The sequence below is a fragment of the Megalobrama amblycephala genome, linkage group LG13 (genome assembly GCF_018812025.1).
Source record: "Megalobrama amblycephala isolate DHTTF-2021 linkage group LG13, ASM1881202v1, whole genome shotgun sequence".
Lineage (NCBI taxonomy): Eukaryota > Metazoa > Chordata > Actinopteri > Cypriniformes > Xenocyprididae > Megalobrama > Megalobrama amblycephala.
Window position 1 is genome coordinate 33,862,030 of NC_063056.1, and position 26,086 is coordinate 33,888,115.

Sequence of the window (26,086 nt, forward strand, 5' to 3'; positions counted from 1 at the left end):
CAACTTTCGGACGCCATCTTTATTTTTCTAGCTCAACTGTCACAGAATGTAAAGCACAGGATTGTGGGATATCAAAGGCAGCTAAGGATACATCTATGCTTTCTTCAAAAATCGATCAGATGAAGGTATCTCAGGAAACAGGAAGTGAAGCTAACATTGGATTTGGACGTGCCTTGATGCCTTCCTACCTTGAAATGTGTCCTCAGAAAGCAGCATTTTACAGTTTTCGGACGCAGCCCATGTGTCTTTATAGTGTCTTGATAATGAGGTGCAGGTGCTTGTGATCAGTATTCCGGGGAGAGTGAATGAGTGGGCGGAGTGTGGAGATCTGGTGACGATGCTTGGGTGTTGGTGGGTGTTGGCTGTGTCTCCATGACAATTTCCTAATAAGTATACTACAAATTCATTAACATATTTACTGACATATCGCTTGAGACTTACTGATATAAATATTATAATTAAAGTTTATTTAGAGTACTTTGTTACATGTGCACTCTGTTTTTGACTTGTAAAAAAGGCCACACTCAGGTTATATTCACGTGCCTTAGTTCCCCTTGCAATACACTGAAGTTGACTCACACCCAGCATCCATCCAGCGAGCCAATCAGCGCTCCGTACAGGACGTGCAGATCAGCGGTCCCACCCACTGAGCTGAGTCATATCGATCGGGAAAGCGGACGGATGCTAGCTTGTACTGTAGCGATTTATACCTTGCTAAAGTTGTGTGCGTGCAGATAAAGTGAGTAACAGTCTGTTCATATATTGTTTTCTACATTGTTTGTGAATGTTGAACTGTCCCGAGTGTTTATAAGTTTATGTATGTGAGTGACAAAGACGAACTAGCGTGTAAAGATGTGAAGCTGTTCTAAACAACAACAGGTGGCCATTTTGGCCTGCACAATAGATCATTCTAGCCAACCTTTCAACTGCAGTTTGAAAGTTTGCCCCCAAAAAACCCCTACTTTTCTACAAAATATATATATACATGCATATATATATATATATATATATATACACATACACACACACACACACATATATATACAGGAGGTGAAAGAAGAAGAGGAAAGAGTAGATATAAATCACCCTATGTTGCTGGGGGATCGATTATAAACAACGGTGTTTACAATCGATCGCCCATCTCACTTTTGCTTCTTCCTCCTCCCGTCTGTCTGGGATCAGACACATATCTGAACGTCTAGAGGGTTTTTCCCTGTCCTCCCAATCTCAAACGCGCACATCAAGGAGGAAAGGAAAGTTTATGGAAGCTGCAGCTTTCACAGACACGCTGTGACGAGCTGTCTGCGCGCGGCCCCTTTCTTAATGCACCCTCATGGCAGCTGCAGCCTGCCGAAAAGTGCGTCCCAAAAAAACAAGCAGCCCCACATATTCATAGCAGCCAGAGGAGCGCTCGCTGTCAGACACGATGACGTCAAACATGGATGTCATCATCCAACTCACCCTCGTCAGCCCATCATTAGAATCATCAGGCACAGATGCGGACACCTCTTCCCTCGAGAAGAGTGCTGAAATGAGAACAGAGCATCCCAACAGGGAGACGCTCACAGTAAATAACAGACAAACACACAGACAGCGCCCTGAAGCACTGTCTACGTGCTCCTCTCCAGACAGAAAACGCCCAGAAATGTGTATATCAAGTGTCAAAACTTGGGACACGGATGAACACACTCTCTTGAACGTTTGTAAGGCATATATTGAATCCCTTACCGGAGTCGACTTAGTCGCGATCAGACAGAACAGACCCGAAAGATGAAAAGATACTGACTGTTTCTCCAGGTGCTCCTTTATACTTCCGGTATACTGTCGCCGGCCAATAGGGATTGGAGTTGTTAGATAGTTGGCTTTCAGACATAGTCTTTCCCCATAGCGTTTCAAATGCAGCGTGAGTTCCCTTTTGAAAGGGAACCTTAAACTATATATATACAGGAGGTAAAAGAAGAAGAGGAGAAAGTAGATATAAATCACCCTATGTAGCTGGGGGATCGATTACAAACACAACAGTGTTTACAATTGATCGCCCATCTCACTCTCGTTTCTTCCTCCTCCCGACACAAATCTGAATGGCTAGAGGGTTTTTCCCCATAGTGTTTCAAATGCAGAGCGAGTTCCCTTTCGAAAGGGAACCTTAAACTGCAGCACTTTCACTACCAAAAGAGGACATTTTAGGAATGTCCCTTATGTTTTGTAAAGGTTCAGAATTTCCGTGACCTTTAGAGAACTTTTAGGCAACGTTGCACTCCAGTCATCATGGAGTGTCCTGATTCTCTACAGGGACTAAACACTGAGTGTGTTAACTGTTAGTTTTGCATTAAACAATATTTTGCATTATACAATATTTAGAGATCAGTGATTAAGCACACTGTATGATGAAAATGAGCAACCAAATCCAATTGATCAGATTTTTTTTACCTCACATTTACATTTATAACAAATGTGCTTTAGAAACACACAGTTATAACAATTGTAGAAAAATTAAAGTTAAAACATCAAGGGTCAGGAGCCCAACTAAAGCAAGCGCTTACCTCCATAGCAGTGACATTTATACATTTTAATAAAACATCAACACCTCATTAAAAAGTTTTGAAAGAAATAAAGTCAGAGTAGTTTATAATAAGAAGATGCTGAGCTCTTGAGAGATGTATTAGTGTTTAATGTTGTTTCTGTTATCTGAGTTTTGAGAGGTCACCATTGTGCTGAAGAGTAGAGCCTGTGCTTCAGTCAGTGATGATCCAGAAACGCTGATGTTCTGCATGTTGCTTTATTTAAAGACAGTAACTGTAGTTGCTGATGCAGTGATACTGCAGTTACATTAGTTCATTTTAAAGAAAAGGTTTCATCATAATAATCCAGGAAATACCTGTAAAGAGTTTTTTTTTTTTTTAAGAAAAATTAGTTTTTGTTTGAACAGCCATTTTTGTTAGTCCATTAGCTCTAATTTTCAATTAAATTTTTTGACAAGGGCAGCAGGGACGTTCTGAGAACATTTCCAAATAAAGTATGGTAAGTATATAAGTATATCCCTGAACGTTCAGAGAATGTCCTGAATGTTCTGTGAAGGTCAGCCAAATAACATCCCCCAAACTTTAAAAGAACTCCACATCGTGACCATCTCTGAACGTACTGGGAATGTGTACTAGGCAACGTCTTTAACACCATTGGGGACATTCTGAGAATGTTCTGGGAACATAACATTTCTAGTGGGGAAGTTCTTTGCTGGCCCTATGCCCCCCACCAAAGCCCCCTCCCTCCCTCCTCTGAAGATGTTACGTGTGATCTGTGTTTTTATGTCTGATTGGGTGGGTGTTTTGACATGTTCAGTTTCCTGTGTTTCAGTTAGCCTATTTCACAATGTCAGTCCAAATCTTCTATGGCAATGGCATTGAGTTGGTATAAACCAAAAACAACAACAAGCACAACATGGAGGGGTTTGCAATACAGATGTTGTCTTATTTACAACATGATAATGTGTAGCTGCTGCACTGGACTACTGCGTCTTCTGAGGCAGCAGCAGAAATGTAGGAGTCTGCATGCGTGGCTTTATTCAGTGCTGTTGTCTTCGTCGGTTTCAAAGCATATCTCCGTTATATTGTCATTTTCTGCTCATCTGGCACAACACAGCCTCGTTTCTGCATTGACTTTTAGCATGTTTCCTATAACAGGGTCTGACGTTTACATTTTGTGTGGTGTGAGAAAGTCACATAAAGCATGAAAACATAAATCCGATCAGAACGGTCAAACTGAAGGAATTTGCAATGCTGAAGAAATGCGATTTGATTAGGATTTCAAATATGAATGTAGCTCAAAATGTTTTTGTAAAAATTGCATTTCGCATGATTTTTTCCATTCACACTTTCTAATTCTGATCGGATTTCAATAGGATGTGCACGAAAATCGGATTTGGACTGACAGTCTGAACGAAATCTTTTTTAACCAAACTTTCCTTGGTTTTTCTTTGATTCATTATGTCAAACACCTGTGGATTGTTTTTGTTGATTGGTTTGTATGGTCTATTTAATCCCTGTGTTTCTTTCAGTTTTTGGTCAGTTCTTGTCACATTTTACATGATTGTTCTGTTTGTGTTTCTAGTTTCTGAGTTCTTTTGTTAATAAACTTAAACTGCTGCATATCCGCCGATTCATCTCCTTTATTTGCAACCTGGTGTGACATTTACCTTCTCACGTTTGTTTGAAAAGTCTGAGGAAGTAGGAAATGAAACTATTTTGCAAGAATTTGCAATGACTAAATAAATAAGTTACATGAGTTTGGTACAATGAATATATTATCTAATTGTGCAAATAATTTAGATGAATAACAAAGCCACACCTGTGAAAATGTCAGGTGCCTCAAAGTGACAAGCTGTTGCCACATTTTATTGACAGAAAAGAGTTTAACCCCAGACTGTAATTGGGGTTGATGTGGTGAAGCAGTTAAAGCTCAGGGGTGGAAACCAGAAGACTGGAGTTTCAGTATCTATTATTTATTTTAAAATACGACTGTGTCCACAAATGAAGCATTAGTCCTTTACCTTGTAGTATGGACTTAATGGGATGAGCAGTATCTGCAAGCTGATTTGAGAAAATATAATTTGCAAGTGAGGTTATTAGAGATGTGAGCAGTCTGGACAAGCCAGTATTTTAAGAGACACACACTGCCCTCTGCAGGCCTCAGTGAGCATTACTGTATAAATACACACATATTTACTTAGAACACTTTACCAAACACATTAAGAAAAAGCACAGGAAACCAGCCATAATTGTTTTAAAATTAATTCTGTATTCCAAACATGAACTCTTATTTATATGAAAAAAATAAATAAAAATGCATTAAATACTCAACCATTATTTTCTCTCTCTTAAACAATCCTACTTGCAGGGGCGTAGTTTGTGGGAGGATGGGGGGAGGTAACCTCCCCAATATTCAAAGCCATCAATTACAACCCCCCCAATACAATACAACCATACCAACGTTCAATCCCCCCAAAGTTGAAACCAAATCTACGCCCTTACTTGAATTGAAATTGTAATGGATGAGTATTGGGAGTTTCCTTATGCTCTAACGTGATGTGTTTTAATGTGAAATGATTCAGGTCTGAGCAGTAAGGACTGGCTCAGGGTCAGTGCTGCTTCACTCCCTCTTAATTTTGTTCCTGTAAAGTAGGACATGATAGTGAAATTACTGAGCCTACTCTCTCCGTCAGCCCCGCGTAAAGGGAGTTGCTTGATGTAATGGAAATGGTTGAATTTGACTTGGACACGTGACTTTTTTCACTTTTTAGTTTTTAGGTGCTATCTACTAAAGTCAGAAAAGTTTGCATGCTCCGGAACAGGAACAGACCCACCATGTAGCATTCTGCACATGTCCCATAAGATGCATTTAGGTGTAAATGAATGGCCGAGTTTTGGCCATTCATTTACATGACAATGTCGTTTTGGGGGACTAAAAAACTTTTGAAAATGGGTTTCAAAGTGCAAGGTTTTGAAAACGATACCATTATTGTCTCTGTCTAAACTACAAAAACTCAAATATGTAAAAACGGTGATGTTACACACATGCGTTGTTCAGTGTAGGCCTATAGGTGTTTAACCTATAAGTGTTTAAAAAGTTTTCCATTTTTAGGTGAAAACCCCTAAGTTTAAATCTGTTATTGCAAAAAAATATTAATCAAGAGTAATAGTCATTCTACAAAACAGTTTTCATTTGTGTCTCTCATATGAATGTGTGTATAAAAATGTTTCACAGCCTTTTTATCAAGTTTCTTTTTTAACAGAAATGAACCATTGTATAAATCTATAAATGTTTTTCAGAAAGACCATTCCCCAGCATCTTTTACCATACTTGATGTGCTTAATGTATGTATAAACATTTATGTTCATAAACGGCAATACGTTTTCTGTTATGTTTTGGGACATTTCACAATGCAATGAAAAAATCCTTTATATTAACAAAATACATTGGGCTGTATTTTTACAGACTTGTAGTACTACAGAATGTATTGAAGTCTGCTTATAGCAGTCCCTATACGACAAGTTCTTCTAGCTGTCCATGCCTATTAAATGTTATAAAATTGTGTTTAAATTGAAATGGTTTTATTTAGTAAAATGATAAATAGGAAAATCATTTTCATTGTAATACTAAATAATTTATAAAAATTTGCCAGATGCATTACACTCTGAGTAAAAAACAAACAAACAAAAAATCATTAAAAACTGTTTTATTTCACAGCATTATATTGTCATCTGGTTTGCATGCAGGAGCTTCGCTTGTTCGCAGTTCACACCAACTGTTGTGAGATAATGTTAAAAAAATTATTTGGTCAAAGAAAAAGGAAAAAAAGTATTGTTTGAATCATGCACATTTGCAGATGCATACTGCATTTATATTTTTGGCCATGTTATGAAGTGAGATAATAAATTCTGTGAAACTGAGCAATGCAAAAATGACAGTGCAAGGTATAACATATCTTGTGATGTGTTTTACAAAATTATGCTAGTCATTAAATTCAGACTGAAGAGGACAAGCAGTACAGTATTACATTTGGCATATTTCATCTAAAATTTGGCATATTTCACATCAATGAATCCAAACTAATTTGATGTGATTCATTCCAACTTAATTATCAACATGTTTTGTGTAGTTCAGGACAGAAATGAATTATTTAACTTCATGATTATTCTATTTATTATATAATTACAGTTTAAAGATTATTGTGTTGTAGTAACCTACAGGAGGTCATGATTCATGTACGTTGAACTACAGAATACAACGGGACATCCAGTCCTGCAAGAGAAAGACTTTTATTAAAAACACTCAAGCAAAAACACTTATTGTACATATTTTGTGAGGACTTAACTTGAATGTCACTTACTTCCTGGAATTTCAGAATAATATGTGGAATGCCTGCAGTTCAATTCAGCTACAAGATACAAAAATAAGTTTTTTACCATCTGATCAACTTTACCATAATATAGCATAAAAAGCTTACAGTAACGTAAAGTGTCTTTCTTTCCAACATCTTTCCAACTCTCATCACGATGGCATGAGGGTCACCATGAGCAACTCTTCTAAATTAGCATAACAAAACATTAATCACTACTAAATCTCCCTTACCATTAATCTTGCCAAAAAACATTATATAACACTTGATTTTAGCATTTACTTTTTCTTTCGAGTGCCATGGGCAAAGCATGGGCAAAACAGTTTAGTTTACTTGAAATATGTCAGTGCTGTGAACTCAAAAGTAAAAGAAAGTTTTGAATACTCATAACAGTTAATTTAACTGAACTAATTTGTTTAATTTAAGTTTGTCCTACTCAAACGAATTAAGTATTTTGAGCGTTAGGGTTTACAGTGTAAACAATGACAGAATTTTCATTTTTGGGTGAACTATCCCTTTAAAACATTAAAATCCTATACTGTACATTCAGTACAATATCAATTAAATTTTAATCATTTAAAAGAAAACATCTGCAAAATGAACAAAAGTCCAAAGAGACTGCATTGTAGCTGAGACAGGTTTTTGTTTGAAAAACTGGTCAGTAGAGTAGATGACAAATATTACAATATACCAATGCAATTATGTTCTGGTGATCACACACACACACACACACACACACACACACACACACACACACACACACACACACACACACACACACACACACACACACACACAAAATCTCTTTATCTCTACTTTCCAATATGCCATTACTATGATTTGAAATATTCTGTTATGGAACAATTCAACAATATTAAACTTTTTAGGACCTCAGTTGTGGACTTACTTTGGCTGTTGATATTCTTCTTTCGTTTTCTGAAATAAAGAATCCCACAGATGATCAGTGCTGTGAGGACACACAGAGACACTATTGTGACCATCACTACTGCTGTCAGATCAGTTGTCACTGCTGCACTGTTGCCTTCAGTCTGAACAACAGAAATGTTAGCTGAGGTTGGAGCACCTAGAAAAAAAAGATAAACTTAAATTAACATCATCATATGTTTCAGTTTTATTAGGTTATTTTTTTAATCACTATTCAGTCTAGCCACTTGTCTTACCTGTAGTAATGATATTTTGTAAAGTGTTGTCAATTTCAAGTTTTTTCATTTTTTTCTCCACATTTTGTTGCCTTATGCTAAATTTTTCTCTCTTTTTTCACATCAATATACTCCATACCCCATAATGATGTTTTGTGATATCTATGTAAAAGAGAGAGATCTGGGACACAAGCAGGAAAGAGACCATCTCTTTTCTAATATCTTCATGTTTTCTCCTGATTTTCAAAGCAACTGACACTTGTTGTAAAAGGTCTAAAAAGGGGATTTTATTTTCTGCAGGGGCAATACATTTAGGCTATGTTTGATTTTGCGCTGCCAGAAAAAGCTAAACTAAAATCACTGTGTGAAATGCGCTATATAAATAAACTTGACACACCATACCAAGTATAGTAACAAGAACAAAGTGTGTTAAATAGAATTTGGCGTGCAAGCAAATAGGTATCTGTCCTACAGCGTTTTTATACTTCACCAGAGTAAAGTATGCGAATATAATTAAAAGCGAATCAAAGGAAGAAACGTTTACAATCCCTTGCAAAAATGGGTGAGACCTGAGTGAAGACTTGGGAAAAGAAACAAGAGATTCCATGTCAGGTGGTAAAAGAGCATTCACATACAAAAAAAAAACATGTCCAATCAATTGAATTTGATCAATGTGTAGAAATATCTCAAAGATGATACAGAGAAATGGGTTGCACCTAAGCTATATTTCAAATGTCATAGCAAAGGGTCTAAATAGTTACGTCAGTGTGATATTTCAGTTTTTTCCTTTTTAATACATTTGAAAAGTTATATCAAATCTGGGTTACACTTCAAGACATTCTGTTGACTATAAATAATGTTTATCAACATTAGAGTATTAGCTGAGTATTAGTAGACTTTTAGGGTATAGGGGTAGGGTTAGTAGAATAAGTTGTTATGTATTTGCAAAGTTACTTTTAGTCAGTAGAATGACTGTTGGGAAACCATCAAAATAAAGTCTTACCAGATATTAAGCAGACAGTCTACTAATACTAATACTCTAATGAGAGCTAGTTGATGAAGGTTCAATGTTACCTATAGTCAACAGAATGACTAAAGGGGACCTTCAAAATAAAGTGTTAATCAAATCTGTATTTTGCTTTGACATTATGGGGTATGGAGTGAAGAATTTTGAGTGAAAGAATAAGTGAAAGAATTTAAAGCATAACGCCGCAACACAACAAAATGTGAAAAAAAATGAAAAGGTCTGAATGCAATTTTTACTGTACGAAATGTATCTAACATTTCATAATATATGTAGACACTAAGGGCCCTATTTTAACGATCTAAACGCAAAGTGTAAAGCGCACGGCGCCGGTGCACTCAGGGCGTGTCCAAATCCACTTTTGCTATTTTAACGACGGAAAAACGGTCCGTGCGCCGGGGCGCATTTTTTAAATGGGTTGTCCCTATTCTCTTAATGAGTAATGGGCGTAACGTTCAATAAACCAATCAGAGTGTCATCTCCCATTCCCTTTAAGAGCGAGATGCGCTCGCGCCATGGCGGATTGCTATTTACATGGTGGAATTTGTTGGCAGAAAAGCTGAACAATTTTCAAGCGAAGAAACCAATCTGCTCGTGCGCGAAGTTATATATATATATTATACGTAACATTATAAAATACACTGACTTATTAAACACACCGATTCAACTGAGGAGTTCAACGAGTGATGTTTTGCTGAAATTACCTGTTAAGTGTCCAGTCAATCTTTCAGTCGTCTGCGTTGGATGCAGGCTTTCAAATAGCTCCGCGCGATGAGTCAGTTAATATATATGTGTGTGTATTGGCACGATTGTTCAATTAATTACCCAATTTCGTTCATCATTATAAGTAGTAATAGGCTGAATTGAAAATAGGTAGCCTAATTCTAATACACGCAATGACTATTCATCATTACATTTTTATATTTATGTAGCCTACACAATAATATTCTTTTACACTGTAATCCTTTTATTTTTAATATTTGGCATGTTTGTATGATGCGCATCCCTGTGTGTAATAAGCAAAGTCAACGCGCGCTGTGGACGCGCCCAGAGGCGCAGTTTCTACCACCGCGCTCTAACAAAAAATATTGCGCCATTGACTTTAGACTTTAGACCAGGTTTGAGTTGGTCTATGGCGCAGTCTATTTTCAGCTCCTTAAAATAGCAATGCGCCTGAACACACCTCTTTTTTAGACCAGCACGCCCATGGGCGCACTAACTGGCGCAAATGCATTTACTAATTTAAGGACGTGGCGCTGAACGGGAAAACGCGAACGGCGCCGGACGCAAACTAGCAAACACACTCGCGCTGCGCCTTGCGTCGCGTTGCGCTGGGTGTATTATAGGGCCCTAAATGTTAACCCACATATTCAAGCTGATTGAAAAACATTAACCTTCTACAAGTTTGTTTAAACATTCACATATTGTATTACCATCACCTTGGAATTACAAGGTTCTGACACTTTTGTCAGAATTGAGTTATTCACACATTCTTATTCTATGACAACATATTTACATTGTGATTTATTTAAAGCTGTGTACATTTTGGGACTTTTTTTTTTAGAAAACAAAAATGTTCTGTCTAAAAGAACCTTATAATTCCAAGTTGGCAAAACTAAACCACAGGATATAATCAACACAACATGACTTAATTGTAATCTAAACCTTAACCCAAGCATATTTCACTATATTTATGATCGTAATTCAAAAATGGTTTTGATTAACCCATTACCACATCTCACATTTTAATAGCATAGCTTGTGAATGTCTGTCAGAGTCTGCATTGAGATTTTAGGGTTAGAAATACCACATTGAAAACCCACCTTTCATCACCAGCTTCACCTCATAGCAGGTTTTTTCACTCACTCTGCACTGATACCATGATCCATCAGTGTTTACTGCATCCCTTATAAGCAGAGATCCATTCCCTATTATTCTCGCTCTCTCACACAGAGGCCTCATGTCTCTCTCTGTACTGTTTGAGGGCTTGTTTGGAGGGCAGTATTCATCTATTTTTGTTGGTTTGTGACCAATAATGATTTTCCAAGTCACTTGTCCAGCATTGTGCTGTAGAGGATATTCAGAGCATGGCAGCAACACTAAAGAGCCGGGAGTCGCATGAACAGAATCCAAAGTTTTACACTCTAAAACCAGAGAAACATATTTATTACAATAGATTTGGGGATTAGACTATATTTGATCATTTCAGGAATTGGCATACTCACCTCTGACCCTCAGGTTAAAAAGAGTTGCATTAAGGCAGTCCAAATCTTTGTAGACTTGACATTCATAATGGCCGTTATCAGGAAAACTGATGTTCTTCAGATCAAGTGTAACATTTCCAGCATCATTTCTCACAGACCATCTCTGATGCTCTGATGCTGGAGAGGTGTCTGAATACATTAGGATGTCTTTAATCGGGTCAGTTCTGCGTAGTTTCACTGTCAGAGACTCCAGCGGGTGGGTTGTGGTTAGGCAAGAAATAGACATATTGTCGCCCTGAACATAGTTCATGTTCAACCGATGGACCTGCTTGCAGGGTCTCTGTGTCGCCACTAAAAGGAAAAAAGAGCTAAATGAGACATACTGAGAGAGCCGAGACATGGAAACCACAGAGCTTACAGTAATAAACAGCATATACTGTTTACCAACTGGTTCTACCTCTAAATGTATTAATACATTTTACGTAATGGAAAAAAAAAAAGAAAAGAAAAAAAATTCACAACCCGATGAACTATGATGAAAAGATCCTTTTGAAAGTCAGTGTACAAAAATATAAAATTCATAAATAGATTTTGGAAGAACTTTACAAAAATGTACAATTTGTTAATGTTAGTTAATGCATTAATGTACATCAGCTTACAATGAGCAATACATTTGTTAAAGTATTTATTTAATGTTAATGTTAGTTAAAAAATACAACTGTTCATTGTTAGTTCATATCCGCTCAGGTCCAATAAACAAAAATAAAAGATACAGGACAACTTCTGATTTTAAGAATCTGTTAGTAAATTTTGACATGAAAGTTAACTACGATAAATAAATGCTTCAGAAGTATTGTTCATTGTTAGTTCATGTTAATTCATGTAGTAAACTATTGTTAACAAATAGAACCTTATTGTAAAGTGTTACTTTTATATACATTTTCTACAAAAAGTAATGTCTGGAATCCTTTTGAACCAAATCAACTAGTGATGTTGCCAATGTAATCAGAATTAATTGGTTGAGTAATGCAGTTTAGCCCTAACACACCAACATTTATTGTGTGCTCAGTTGCATATTTTCTTTATTTAAAAAAAAAGAAAAAAAGAAATTGTTACATATTTTTATACAAGAAATGTATTATTACAGCAATATTTTTCTATTGAGATGCTTTGAAACAATGTCCACTGTGAAAAGTGCTATATAAATAAAAATAAAACACACCTGACTTGATATTGATCATATGCATGTCATACCCATGCCACATTTACATGCCCAAAATACACTGTTATTATGCATTTATCTCATTTGTATGTTGGTTAAAGGAATTTGATTTCATTTAATGGCACTTACCGTTGTAATCTAATAAAGCTGCTATAAGAAGATATAGAAGTTGTACATTTGAAGGCTGAAAACTCCCCATCATATACAGATGCTTACTGCAGGACAGCTGAACTCTATATGAGCAAAGACCACATCACTTCACTCTAGCAGAGTTGTTTTTTCAGTTACTCTAAATCTATCACGGAAGTAAATACAATCTAATCGTGCTCATTTAGAGGCCTTCAGTGAGATTTTGTCTGTGATGGGGAGTTTTTAGCTGTCATATTTCCAAACTTTAAATTTTCTAAAAGCAGCTGTTTTAGAAAGCTGCTATTAGAAGATTTAGAAGCTGGAAATTTGAAGACTGAAAACAAAAACCCCAGTGCATTAACAGTTTAAAACAGTTCACTACAGAATGACTGAATGACAAGCCACAAGAGCTTTTACATTCACACAATTAATTTCAAACTTTCAAAGTAGGAAATGTGATCTATGCAAAATGTCAATGACGTGCAATTTTGCATTTTAAGTCACTGAATCAGTTTTCTACATGATTTTGTTATTATAAAAACAATATAATAGTGCAAATAATTAATTCAACATAGGGCAGAGAATATTTAAAATGTTTATGAGGTGTTTACTGTTGCTGTAAGGTTCAGCCGTGTGTTCAGTCCAGTAGCAGTACTGCCTGTTTAAGGACAAAAACATTTGATCTAGTTTTCGGTGCTTAATTGTACCATTTGTCTGTTTGTCTATAACATGTATCAGCTATGGTATGTACAAAATGCAAGTACAACTGTAAATATTTAGCACACCATAAAAAATATAAAATAAAACTAAACAAACAAACAAACAAAAAACATTGGAGATGAACTACTAAAGTACTTCCTCTCCAAAAGGCAGCTTGGTATTAAGAAGTGTCAGTGATCTGAGTTTTGTCTTTTAGCCCGGCAATCAACAATTAACACAAAAACTGGTTTCATCTGAAAAAGATACAGCTGTTGCACAAAAAAATAAAAATAAAATTAAAAAAATAACAGAAAAGACAGAATTTCAGTTTAGCTGATTTAGAAAATCTCTGCTATTTTATTATATGACATTTGCTACAGGTAAGTCGGCATTGAACTTGAAGCTTATTCTTCAGTGTTCATTCATGTATTGTTCAATGTTTGTATAGAAATGTTGGTAAATGAAGGAGCTGAACTGTAAATGTCTTTATTTTGATTATGTTGTTGTTATAAATTGTATTTTAGCATCATTGATGCATTTTTATAGTGCTGATTCACTTGTCCGTACCTGGAACTTATTTGCCTTTTTCTGCAATGTAAATATAAGAAAATACTAAGTGTATTATAAAGAGCTGAAGTCTAAGCAGAGAATAAAATATAACAGCTTTCTTGATACTAAGCCTTTATTTCTCTCTTTCTTACCTCTAAGAACTCTAAAACAGGAACACATTTAGGATAAATGCATGTTTTGGATTATTAATTACATTTCTCTTTGTGTTGCTATTGCTATACTACACTGTATTGACAAATTTATATTTCTATGCATATTTTTCATTTACATGACTACTATTCACTGATGTATTCCTTTCCCTTCTACTAATACCTTTAATCTCCCATCACTCTCTCTTAAAGGAACACTTCACTTTTTTTGAAAATAGGCTCATTTTCCAACTCAACTAGAGTTAAACAGTTGAGTTTTACTGTTTTCGAATCCATTCAGCCGATCTCCAGGTCTGCCGGTACCAGTTTTAGCATAGCTTAGCCTAGTTCATTGAATCTGATTAGACCGTTAGCATCTCGCTCAAAAAAGACCAAAGAGTTTCAATATTTTTCCTATTTAATACTCAACTCTTCTGTAGTTACATCGCGTACTAAGACTGACCGAAAATGGAAACGATTTTCTATGCCGATATGGCTAGGAACTATACTCTCATTCCGGCGTAATAATCAAGGAACTTTGCTGCCGTACCATGGGTGCAGCAGGCGCAGTGATATTACGCAGCGCCTGTGACCCCCTGCTTGCACAGGGAGTGTGCCTTGCAACCATGGAGACAGTTGTGAGAGACAGTGTGTAATATCATTGCGCCTACTGCACCCATAATATGGCAGCAAAGTTCCTTGATTATTACGCCGGAATGAAAGTATAGTTCCTAGCCATATCGGCCTTGAAAATCGCAACTTTTCATTTTCCATTGGTCTTAGTACACGATGTAACTACAGAAGAGTCAAGCTTTAAATAGGAAAAGCTTACTGTGTTGCTATGCCCATCTTGGGAATTGGTCGTGAAGCCAATGCTGAAGTGGTCTCATATGAAGCAATCCAGTCGCAGTCACGGCGCTTGCGGATACCATATGCCCCAGGTGCCTCTGAAACAGTTTCAGTGGAACCGCATTCTTGCCCTTGAATGAATTCAGACAATTCAGCATCGACTGGACATGCTCGACTGAGAGATGTGCGGTCTTGTTGACCGAGTCTAACATACAGAGAAATGAGATCCTCTGCACAGAAGCCCCAGATGGCTGAGGTGCTGAAGCACCAGGTCTCTGTGTTTGCACAACTGAGCTTGCGACTCCCAGTATGAATGCAAACGCCATGGTCTCTCATAGAAACAAGGGCCGCCTCCACAACTTTCATGAAGACATGAGGTAACAGGGAAGGCTGAAGGGGAGGACTCTGTACTGATATGCTCGACCCTCAAACACAAAGCGTAGAAACAGCCTGTGTCTGAGGAGAATCCAGAAATGAAAGTACGCATCCTTTTGGTCGATCTCTGCTAACCAACCGCGAGGACGAATACGTTCAAAAATGCATGTCTGTGTTAACATCTTGAACAGGAGCTTGTGAAGGGCCCGGTTCAAGGCACACAGGTCCAAGATTAGTCGTAACCCACTGCCTTTTTTGGTTACTAAGAAGTGGGACCAGAGGAACCACAGACGTACCTGCAATGGGCCACCGAGGTGGAGCACAGAGACCCAACCCAAAAGGCAGAGCTCCAGCCCTCTTGGGATCCAGAGATAGAGCAAACAGCTTCTAACTGCACTAGCTGTAAAGCCGGTGGCAGAACAAAGATTATCCACCCGGCCCTCCTTCGGGGGAAGTGCAGCTCCTTCCATCTCCGGGTCGCTCATCTCAGGGGTGACGTTTTATCAACTGCCGAGACAGGTGGCGTCAACGTCCTGTGGGGGGGCTCGGCGTGCAGTTGAGTTTTGTTTTGTATTTTTGCCACAGGGGATGGACACCCTTGATGATGAGCAGACTGAGGGGCAGCCCGTGACAGTCTGGTGACACGTCGGGGGGCACGCTCTTGACAGCCCCAGCCTGCTTCTGGACTGCAGAAAACCGCTGGGCACAGTTCTTGACAGCATCGCCGAAAAGGCCACGTTGTGAGATCATCGAGAAAGTGCAGTTTGACGACCTCTCACACCTCTGCAAGGTTTAGCCAGGGGCGCTTCTGGACCACCAAGGCGGACATCGTCTGGCCAAGGGTCTGCACTGTGACTTTTATCACAGTCAGACATTGTGCACAGTTCCTGCATCAACCTTGGCTCAGAACTACCCTCGTGGATCATGAGTGCTTTGGCCTGGTAGACTTGCAGGTGGCCATCGAATGCAGGGCAGAGGTGGCCTGTCCAGCAGCACTATAAGCCATAGCAGCTGGAGCTGCTGTTATCTTAAAGGTGCTGGGCAGGAGTTGCGGATGATACCACCAGGTGGCAGCACTTAGCAGGCAAGCACCGCAACGGCACAGTCCACCTGGGGATCGACATCTGATTCTCTGCCGGAGCCCTGAATGAAATGCTAGGTCCTTCATGAGAAGCACCAGCATTCCCATCTGGAAGCATCATCCTTCGATGCGCTAGAGGAGTGGGGTTCCCACAGAGATGTACTTGGCGGGAGAAGACCTCACTGTAATCTTCAGGTCACCCTGGGTATTCGCTGAAGTAGTCCTCGCCCGGAAGGAGGAACTAGGTTGGGGCATAGCAGGGGGAACTCCACTTCATTTGAGGTACTCGAGTCTCGACTGACCACGCATTTAGAGTGCTGAATGTCATACAGGTTTCACATGACAACCCATGGTGTCAACTGACAGCTCAACGGCACACGACACACTGAAAGAAAGTAGTCTCAGCGACCGGATCCAGAAACATACAGGTGAAATGACGTCTTTACAAAGACACACCCATGCTGCCCTTTTAGTGAAATAATGCTCTTTTCAAGTGCTGAAGCTCATAGGGGAAGGTCGCAGCACAACTGACAGACTGTATCTGTAATCTGCAGCATGCAAAGTCCTCTCCTGTGAAGCTGCAGTGGCAGCAGGAAATGCAAGAAAAGCAGGCAGCGACCTCCGCTGATGTGCCATCACACCAACACTGAAGAGCTTCAACACACTCGTAGTCACACAAAGATGACTGGTTGCTTTAGAGCACAAACTCTCTGCTCTGAAGCGAAAAGGTGAATGTGCGATTGCTTCTTTATATACCCGCTGTGCAGGCAGGGTGTGTCCATTGGCTCTTTTAAGTTTCATTTGAAGGTGATTGAAGGATCTCTGGCGAGATCCAAATTCGTCAGTTCAGTTCTGATGTAACATTCCGAGTTATGAGTTACCGTGTGTATATGACATGAACATAGTTTTATCAAATGAAATGGTGAAATGCTCACTACTAGTGGGTTACCATGATCGTCACTTTAAAAAACTGATCCCAATAATTAGTAATTCTGAAGGATGTTGTAACACTTGAGTCATTACTATCCCAAAAAAAAAAAAAACCTGAAAAGTTTACCAGTCAATATTAAAAGTGCTCTAAGTGATGTCACGCGTTTTTAGGCCAAAACATTTTTTGTCACATACAGCAAACATCTCCTCACTATCCGCTAGCTGCCTGTCCCCTGAACACACTGTAAAAAAACGCGGTCTCTGTAGTCGCCACAAGCTCCGAAAACCGCAACAAAAACAAACTGGTGCAGCCTGGACCACGAATCATAATAAACATGCTCCAGCCAATAACCAACAAGAATGATTTTAAATGCGCGTTCATGACTGTTTCAGGAAGCACGGAGGGGAGGGGGAGGAGGAGGAGGAGGAGGAGGAGGGAGGGTCTAGCTAGCCTCTGTTTTGTTTGACAACACTTCGAACGTCAACAGGAAGTTACTCCACCCAGGATCACTTAGAGCACCTTTAAGGAGATATCATGCTTTTCACTTTAGAATACTGATCCAAGTAGTTAGTAATTCCTTCTGAAGGATTTGGTAATACTTGAGTAATTACTAGTAACCATGATCTTAACTTTAGAATTAATTATGCATTATGCATTATTCACATTATTTATGAACATGTACAGTGGCATGAAAAAGTATGTGAACCCCTTGCAGAATCTGTGAAAATGAGAATTATTTTAATAAAATAAATAGTACTATCCTGAATAAGATATTTTACATAAAAGATGTTTGCATTTAGTTCACAAGACAAAACAATAGCTGAATTTATTAAAATAACCCCATCCATAAGTATGTGAACCATTGATTCTCAATACTGTGTGTGGTTACCTGATGATCTATGACTGTTTTTTTGTTTTGTGATGGTTGTTCATGAGTCTCTTGTTTGTCCTGAGCAGTTAAACTGAGCTCTGTTCTTCTGAAAAATCCTCCAGCTCCTGCAGATTCATCAGTTTTCAAGCATTTTTGCATATTTGAACCCTTTCCAGTAGTGACTGTAGGATTTTGAGATCTGTGTTTTCATACTGAGGACAACTGAGGGACTCAAACTCAACTATTAAAAAAGGTTCAAACATTCACTGATGCTCCAGAAGGAAACACGATGCATTAAGAGTCGGGGTGTGAAAACTTTTGAACAGGATGAAGATGTCACAATTTTTCTTATTTTGTTTAAATATCATTGTTTTTCATTTAGTACTGCCCTTCGGAACCAACAGAAGATACTTGCATGTTTCCCGGCAGAAAAATTAAGTACAATTTACCTTGATATTTGAATTCAAAAGTTTTCACCCCTCGGCTCTTAATGCATCGTGTTCCACTGCTGGAAAGGGTTCAAATATGCAAAAATGCTTGAAAACTGATGTATCTGCAGGACCTGGAGGAATTTTCTGAAGAACAGAGCTCAGTTTAACTGCTCAGAACAAACAAGAGACTCATGAACAACCATCACAAAACAGAAAAACAGTCGGGGATCATCAGGTAACCACACACAGTATTGAGAATCAATGGTTCACATACTTATGAATGGGGTTATTTTAATAAATTCAGCTATTGTTTTGTCTTGTGAACTAAATGCAAACATCTTTTATGTAAAATATCTTACTCAGGACAGTACTAAACAAAAAATAACATGCATTTTTTATTATCCCTCTTATTTTATTAAAATAATTCTCATTTTCACAGATTCTGCAAGGGGTTCATACTTTTTCATGCCACTGTATATAGTAGTTCTTAGTAGTTCTCCAGGAGGCATGAAAAAAAATGGTAGTCATTTATCAATAGTCAATAGTGAACTACCACATTCAACTGAGCACTATTATACTTACTAATTTGTTAATCTGAGTTTCTTGCTAGGTAATAGTAGTTACTAGAATGTGTTACTCATTTGTTCCTGCGTAGTTATTCATTATTGTCGGAACAGTATTCTAAAGTGTTAACATGAAACTAATAAAAAATGGTATTATAAAAATATCATTAAATAAACAGCTTGTAGTTTTACAAACTGGAGCAAAAGAATTGTCAAACTGAACTGTAAAAAACTGTCAACTCTGTAACATATCTTAAAGCATAATTATGTCTGAGAAAACACTGGTGTTGTCCCTAAAGACTCACAGTAATATAAACATGTAGCAGTAACAGACAAAGACACTTAATCTGTTTATAGAAGACCAAATTGTGTCAAAATTGCAGCAAGTTATTTTAGCTGTCCATGGCTATAAAATTCACTGACAGTTAAAGTTGTATTCAAATTGTTTTATTTTTTAAAATGCATAGAAAAAGCATTTTCATAGTAATGCCAAGCCATTCATGAAAACAGATAAAATACATAAAAAATATTTTCAGCTATGTGTTAATACAGGAGCAGTATTACAACATTGATATTAAGTGATAATTTCCACAGATTGGGATGAATCAGTGATACTATACACTGTGTGTGGATTTTGACTCTTTGTAAAACACAAAAAGATTCAGCCTTTAAAGATTGCCTTTGGATTCACTTGAATATGATGATAATGTTCAACTTGTCCAGAATTCTGAAGAAAAAGAATGAAAATAAAGCTGCTGCTAAGGATGAGAGCAAAATCTATAATGTCTAATAATGTCTTCAAATTTCTAATTCTTGTAGCCCTTGTATCAGATCTCAGTCATCTGATCAGTGTCATTTGTGTCATGCTATGACTGTCTCTCACAAAACACATTTCAGTCACAGTCTGTTTTGTATGATAAAAAAAAGAAAAGAAAGAATATTGATAAAGTATGATTAAAAATCTTTATAAATCATTCATATATTAAATCATAATAAAAAAACATTACACTGAGTAGAACCCCCATTTTTTTATATAACTGATTTTCACCTTTAATATGATTTGCGACAGATGGCTAAATTACTAAATTAGGACTTTCTCAAAGATTTATTTTTTATTTTTTTATGTTTTAAGCAGATACATAAGATTCATTTAAATCATCATACATCTCATCTGGTTTGCATGCAGAAGCTTCCGTTTGTTCACACCAACTGTTGGAAGTTCAAAAATTAATTTGGTCAAATAAAAGGACAGTAAATGTATTCTTTGAATCGTGTGCACATTTGCAGATGTGTGCATACTCCATTTATACGTGCAGCCATGTTACAAAGTGAATCTTGTGATGTGGTTTACAAAATTACACCATTCATCGTGTGTTGCAGTAACTTACAGGAGGTCATGATTCATGTGTTGTTTTAAAGAACTAAAGAATTGAACGGGACATCAAACTCTGCAAGAGAAAGACTTTTATTAAATACACTTCATACAACTACACTTATTGTACATATTTTGTAAGGACTTACAATGAATATTACTTACCTCCAGAAACTCCAGAATAAGATACAGAAGACCAGCAGTCCAATTCAACTACAAGACACAAATATAAGTACTGATCAACTTCTATATTTGTATTTACACACTCAGAAGATTCAGATTCAGGTTTCTGTTCAAATAACTGGTCAGTAGAGTATGACAGATATTACAATATAAACATTAAATGTATAAGGTATGTCCGGTTCTCTTCTTTCCAATAAGCTATTATATGATTTAAAACACGGTGTTAAAGAACAATTCAACAGTGTTAAACTTTTCAGGACCTCAGTTGTGGACTTACTTTGGCTGTTGATTTTGATCCTTCCTTTTTTGAAATAAAGAGTCGCACCGACGATCAGTGTTATGAAGACACTCAGAGACACTATTGTGATCATCACTACTGCTATCAGATTAATTGTTACTGCTGCAGGACTGTCAGCTGGGGTTGGAGCATCTGTGATCACTAGAGAACAATAGTAATGAGAGTAAATGGAGAAACAGGGTTACCACCCTACATATTAATAGCATAGTTTAGCTAAAAATCTATAAATGTGAATGTCTGTCAGAGAGTCTGCATTGAGATAGAAAGAGTTAGAAATACTGCATTGAAAACAAACCTTTCATCACCAGCTTCACCTCATAGCAGGTTTTTTCACTCACTCTGCACTGATACCATGATCCATCAGTGTTTACTGCATCCCTTATAAACAGAGATCCATTCCCTAGTATTCTGGCTCTCTCATACAGAGGCCTCGTGTCTCTCTCTGTGCTGTTTGAGGGCTTGTTTGGAGGGCGGTATTGGGCTATTTCTGTTGATTGGTGACCATGAAAGATTTTCCAAGTCGCTTGATCAGTTCTGTTTTGTAGAGGATGTTCAGAGCATGGCAGCAACACTGAAGAGTCTGGAGTCGCATGGACAGAGTCCAAAGTTTTACACTCTGAAACCAGAGAAACATTTTTTATTACAATAGTTTTCATGGGGATTATTTGCTCATTTTAGAAATTGGCATTCTCACCTCTGACCCTCAGGTTAAGAACAGTTGCATTAAGGCAATCCAAATCTTTGTAGACTTCACATTCATAACGGCCTTGATCAGATAAACTGATGTCTTTCAGGTAAAGTGTAACATTACCAGAATCATTTCTCACAGACCATCTCTGATGCTCTGATGCTGGAGAGGTGTCTGAATACATTAGGATGTCTTTAATCGGGTCAGTTCTGCGTAGTTTCACTGTCAGAGACTCAAGCGGGTGGGTTGTGGTTAGGCAAGAAATAGACATATTGTCGCCCTGAACATAATTTATGTTCAACCGATGGACCTGCTTGCAGGGTCTCTGTGTCGCCACTAAAAGGAAATAAAGAGCAAAACGAGATGTACTGAGAGAGCCGAGACATGGAAACCACAGCGCTTACAGTAATAAACAGCATATACTGTTTACCAAATGGTTCTACCTCTAAATGTATTAATAGATTGTATGAAATGAGAACCAAAAAAAAAAAAAAAAAAGCTGATGAACTGCTGTCAGCATTTTATGAAATGATCCTTTTGAAAGTCAGAGTACAAAAATATAAAATCCTTAAATAGACTTTGGAAAAACTTGAAAATAATTAAAAAAATGTTTATGTTAGTTAATGCAATAACTTACATCAACTAACAATGAGCAATACATTTGTTACAGTATTTATTCAACTTTGTTAACATTAGTTAATAAAAATACAACTATTTATTGTTAGTTCATGTCACAGTACAACTTAACGAATAAATAATGACTAATTAACTAAAATTAACTAATTAGTTAAAATGAACTAAGATTAATAAATGCTTTAGAAGTATTGTTTATTGTTATAGTTCATGTTTACTGGTGTAGTAAATTAATGTTAACAAATGGAACCTTATTGTGAAGTGGTAATTTACAGGGTAACACTAGAATAACTCACACTATGAAGCATTAGTAAAGCATTGGTAAATAGTTAATTCATCATTTATAAAGCATTAATAGATATTAGTAAGCAGTTTATAAATACACCTATAAATGCTTTGTTCTTGATTTATAAGCATATCTATGTATTTTCATAGTTTATGAATGATAAATGTATCATTTCTAAATTATGTATTACATTATATACAAACCAGTTATTTAGGAATTGTCAGTGGTTCATAAGATCATTTATAAAGTGTAAGTAAATGATTAATAAACAATTTAAATGTACATTTATGCATCTTATTATTTAGACATATAGTATAGTTACTCAGTGTGTTAATAAATGCTTTATTAACACATATTTTCTAACTGTAATTCATGATTAATTCAGGTAGTTATAAATCATTTAGTAGTTGTCTGTCAACTATTTTTGTGAGCTCATCTAAATTGAGGACTATTTATGCCCCGTAAAGCTTTACAAAGGAGATTTAAAGGATACAGAACATAGAATTATTTATTGCAAGGAAGAAAATGAAACGACAGGTAACTTTTTGATGAATAAAATTAAATGTAAACCTCTGCAATTTCACAGAAAATAAAAATCCCTGTACACTTCCAGAAAGCAGAACTGTGCAGTAAAATGAAACTAAGCCTATGCAATCTGATATAACAATAACTTTCTGTAAAGTGTAAACATTGCTGAATAAAAATTTACCAGTGCCAACAATGGATTACAGGAGTGCCAAAATACAACAAATAATGCTTTTCTAAAACAATAATAACGTAATAAAATATTTCACAGTGTCAAAACTACCTCAGTACTGACTTTACAACCTTAGAGAACAGCAGTGCAGAAGATCACTGAGCCTTTAAGTCTCCTTTGTAAAGCTTTATGGGACATAAATAGTCCTCACTTTAGATGAGCTCACAAAAAAATAGTTAACCGACAACTACTAAATGCTTTATAACTACCATGAATTACAGTAAGAATATGTATTAATAAAGCATTTATTAACACACTGAGTAATTATTACTACATGTCTAAATAATAAGATGTATAAATGTATGTTTAAATAGTTTAATAATCATTTACTTATGAACCACTGACAACTCCTAAATAACTGGTTTGTAAATCATGTAATACATAATTTAGAAATGATAAATTGATCATTAATAAAGTATGAAAATACAATTATTAAACACATTATAGATATGCTTATAAATCAAGAACAAAGCCTTTATAGCTGTATTTATAAACTGCTTATTAATGCTTTATAAATGATGAATTGACTTAACTAATGCTTCATAGCGTGCAGTTATTCTAAAGTGTTACCAAATTATTCACATTTTCACAGATTCTGCAAGTGGTTCCCATAGTTTTTCAAGCAACTGTGTATATTTTCTACAAATTTATTGTTTGGAGTAATGCAGTTGAACCTTTTCACACCAACGTTTATTAAAACTGTCCATCATGATGGATTCAGTTACACATTTTCTTGCTTTAAAAAGGAAACGGTTACATAGTTTTATACAAAAAAAAAAAAAAAAAAAAGGTTAACAGCAATTTCCAAATTGTGCATACACTATGTAAACCATGAGTGACATGAAAGTCATTATTACAGAAATAGTTTTCTACAAAGCTGCTTTGAAAAAATGTCCAATGTAAAAAATTCTATTTAAATACAATGCACTTGAATTAATATTGATCAAATACATGTCACACCCATGCCATGTTTACACACACACAGTGAACTGATATTATGCATATTTCTTGTTTGTATGTTGGTTAAAGTATTGTGGATTTTATATAATGATACTTACCATTGCAATCTAAAGCTGCTATTAAAACAAATAGAAGTTGTAAATTTGAAGGCTGAAAACTCCCCATCATATACAGATGCTCACTGCAGGACAGCTGAACTCTATATGAGAAAAGGTCACATCACTTCACTCTAGCAGAGCTGTTTCAGCTACTCTAAATGTAATGCGGAAGTAAATAATATCTAATTCTGTGCTCATTTAGAGGCCTTCAGAGAGATTCTGTGATGGGGAGTTTTCAGCCATTATATGTGCAACTTTTAAATCTTTGCAGCTAGAAAGCTGCTATTAGAAGACATAGAAGTTGGAAACACGAAGACTGAAAATATTCCATCGCATTGAGTTCAAAGCAGCTCACTGCAGAATGACTGAATATGAGCACAAGCCACAAGACCTTTTGCATTCACACAGTTGTTTTCAAGGTGCCGAAATAGGAAATGTGATTGTGCAAAATGTCAGACGTGCAATTTTGCACTCATTTCAAATCACAATCAACTTGCTACAAAATTTTGTTATGATAAAAACAATATAATAGTGCAAATAATTAATTCCACATAATTAAAGATATAAATTACTGAATTTTCTTCATGTACACACATTCTGTACAAGTATGTTTCTGATCACTGCATTAAACACATTAAGCACAAGAAGCACACAGGAAATCAGCCATAATTGCATATTCCAAGCATGATCTCTTATATGGAAAAGTGACTTTAAATACTCCATTATCTTGTCTCTCAGTCACATGCACCTGATTGGTATATTACACTATAGATTATACATTTTTTATTTTCTTTATTCTTTTATTTTTTTAAATATTTTTAAACTAAAATTTAGAACAGAGGTTCTCATACCAGGCTCTGGGGCCAACTTAGGGGCCTCAGCAAAGTTCCACAGGAGGACCACAGGAAGACTTAAGAGTATTTAAATTAATATATTATCAATTAAATAATAAAAAAAAATAATGAAATAATAGTATAAATTATTAATATATTACAACTCTCTAACTCATTATAAATGCTAACAAAAACATGCAGTCAATATGTGAACTGAATTTCTTCCCCTAAATCTCTTTATTGAAGAACATAAAGTTTCTTTATACATATTCTGTGATTTCCAGGATGTGTGTATGATATGATAAACAGGGTGTGACAGTGATTTTTCACCATATAGCAGAGATGAGCAGTATGTGTTGGCTGATCTGAGAAAAGATCACATGTGAGTGAGGTTTAGAAAAGTAAACCTTAAAGAGATTAGAGATGTGAGAGACCTGGACAAGCCAGTATTTTAAGAGACACACACTGCCCTCTGCAGGCCTCAGTGAGTAATAAACTTTATACACACATTCTGTACAGGTCTGTTTCTGAACACTGCATTAAACACATTAAGCACGAGAAGCACACAGGAAACCAGCCATAATTGCACATTCCAAGCATGATCTCTTATATGGAAAAGTGACTTTAAATACTCCATTATCTCTCAGTCACATGCACCTGAGTTTATTCTCTAGTGCTGTGACTCTGGTTCCTGCTGCTCCTCCATGTCTCCAATGGCCTTCCTCCTCAATCCCTCCAGCCACTCCGCCTCAGCCTCTCCCTCATCCATCTGCTCAGAGACACAGAAACACTGGCTGCTGCTTTATCACAGCCTTCATATGCAAAAATCATCTGCAGGACCACACA

At 36.6% G+C, this 26,086-nt stretch overlaps 2 protein-coding genes and 1 long non-coding RNA gene across 4 annotated transcripts in view; 1 reads left to right on the forward strand and 2 right to left on the reverse strand.

The window, feature by feature from the left end:
- Positions 1–26,086, forward strand: part of LOC125243069 — an 84,820-nt gene that overhangs the window by 5,911 nt on the left and 52,823 nt on the right. The window lies entirely within an intron of this gene.
- LOC125243065 lies at positions 6,218–13,916 on the reverse strand. Of its 2 annotated transcripts, XM_048152346.1 has the most exons (6): positions 12,635–13,916; positions 11,305–11,634; positions 10,903–11,223; positions 7,803–7,979; positions 6,887–6,934; positions 6,218–6,798 (listed from the first exon to the last, which is right to left on the reverse strand). In XM_048152346.1, the coding sequence occupies exons 1-6, from the start codon at positions 12,705–12,707 to the stop codon at positions 6,758–6,760; spliced, it is 990 nt and encodes a 329-aa protein (XP_048008303.1). In that variant the 5' UTR covers positions 12,708–13,916; the 3' UTR covers positions 6,218–6,757. The 2 variants fall into 2 exon arrangements, with proteins under 2 accessions (XP_048008303.1, XP_048008302.1); XM_048152345.1 differs by lacking the exon at positions 12,635–13,916 and having other exon boundaries at positions 11,305–11,923.
- LOC125243066 (matrix remodeling-associated protein 8-like) lies at positions 19,564–24,647 on the reverse strand. The gene is made up of 6 exons (XM_048152348.1): positions 24,408–24,647; positions 21,680–22,009; positions 21,281–21,601; positions 20,965–21,126; positions 20,670–20,717; positions 19,564–20,580 (listed from the first exon to the last, which is right to left on the reverse strand). The coding sequence occupies exons 1-6, from the start codon at positions 24,475–24,477 to the stop codon at positions 20,546–20,548; spliced, it is 966 nt and encodes a 321-aa protein (XP_048008305.1). The 5' UTR covers positions 24,478–24,647; the 3' UTR covers positions 19,564–20,545.

Bases quoted from the DNA above. Each gene is read 5' to 3' on its own strand.
- LOC125243065 (XM_048152345.1), bottom strand. From the start codon at position 11,716: ATGCTGTTTATTACTGTAAGCTCTGTGGTTTCCATGTCTCGGCTCTCT. The intron at 7,980-10,902 runs GTGGGTTTTCAA...TTTTTTTTCTAG, and splicing joins GGTGAAGCTGGTGATGAAAG to GTGCTCCAACCTCAGCTAAC. The intron at 6,799-6,886 runs GTAAGTGACATT...TTTCTCTTGCAG, and splicing joins TTATTCTGAAATTCCAGGAA to GACTGGATGTCCCGTTGTAT.
- LOC125243066 (XM_048152348.1), bottom strand. From the start codon at position 24,477: ATGATGGGGAGTTTTCAGCCTTCAAATTTACAACTTCTATTTGTTTTA. The intron at 20,718-20,964 runs GTAAGTCCACAA...TGTGTCTTGTAG, and splicing joins GATCAAAATCAACAGCCAAA to TTGAATTGGACTGCTGGTCT. The intron at 20,581-20,669 runs GTAAGTAATATT...TTTCTCTTGCAG, and splicing joins TTATTCTGGAGTTTCTGGAG to AGTTTGATGTCCCGTTCAAT.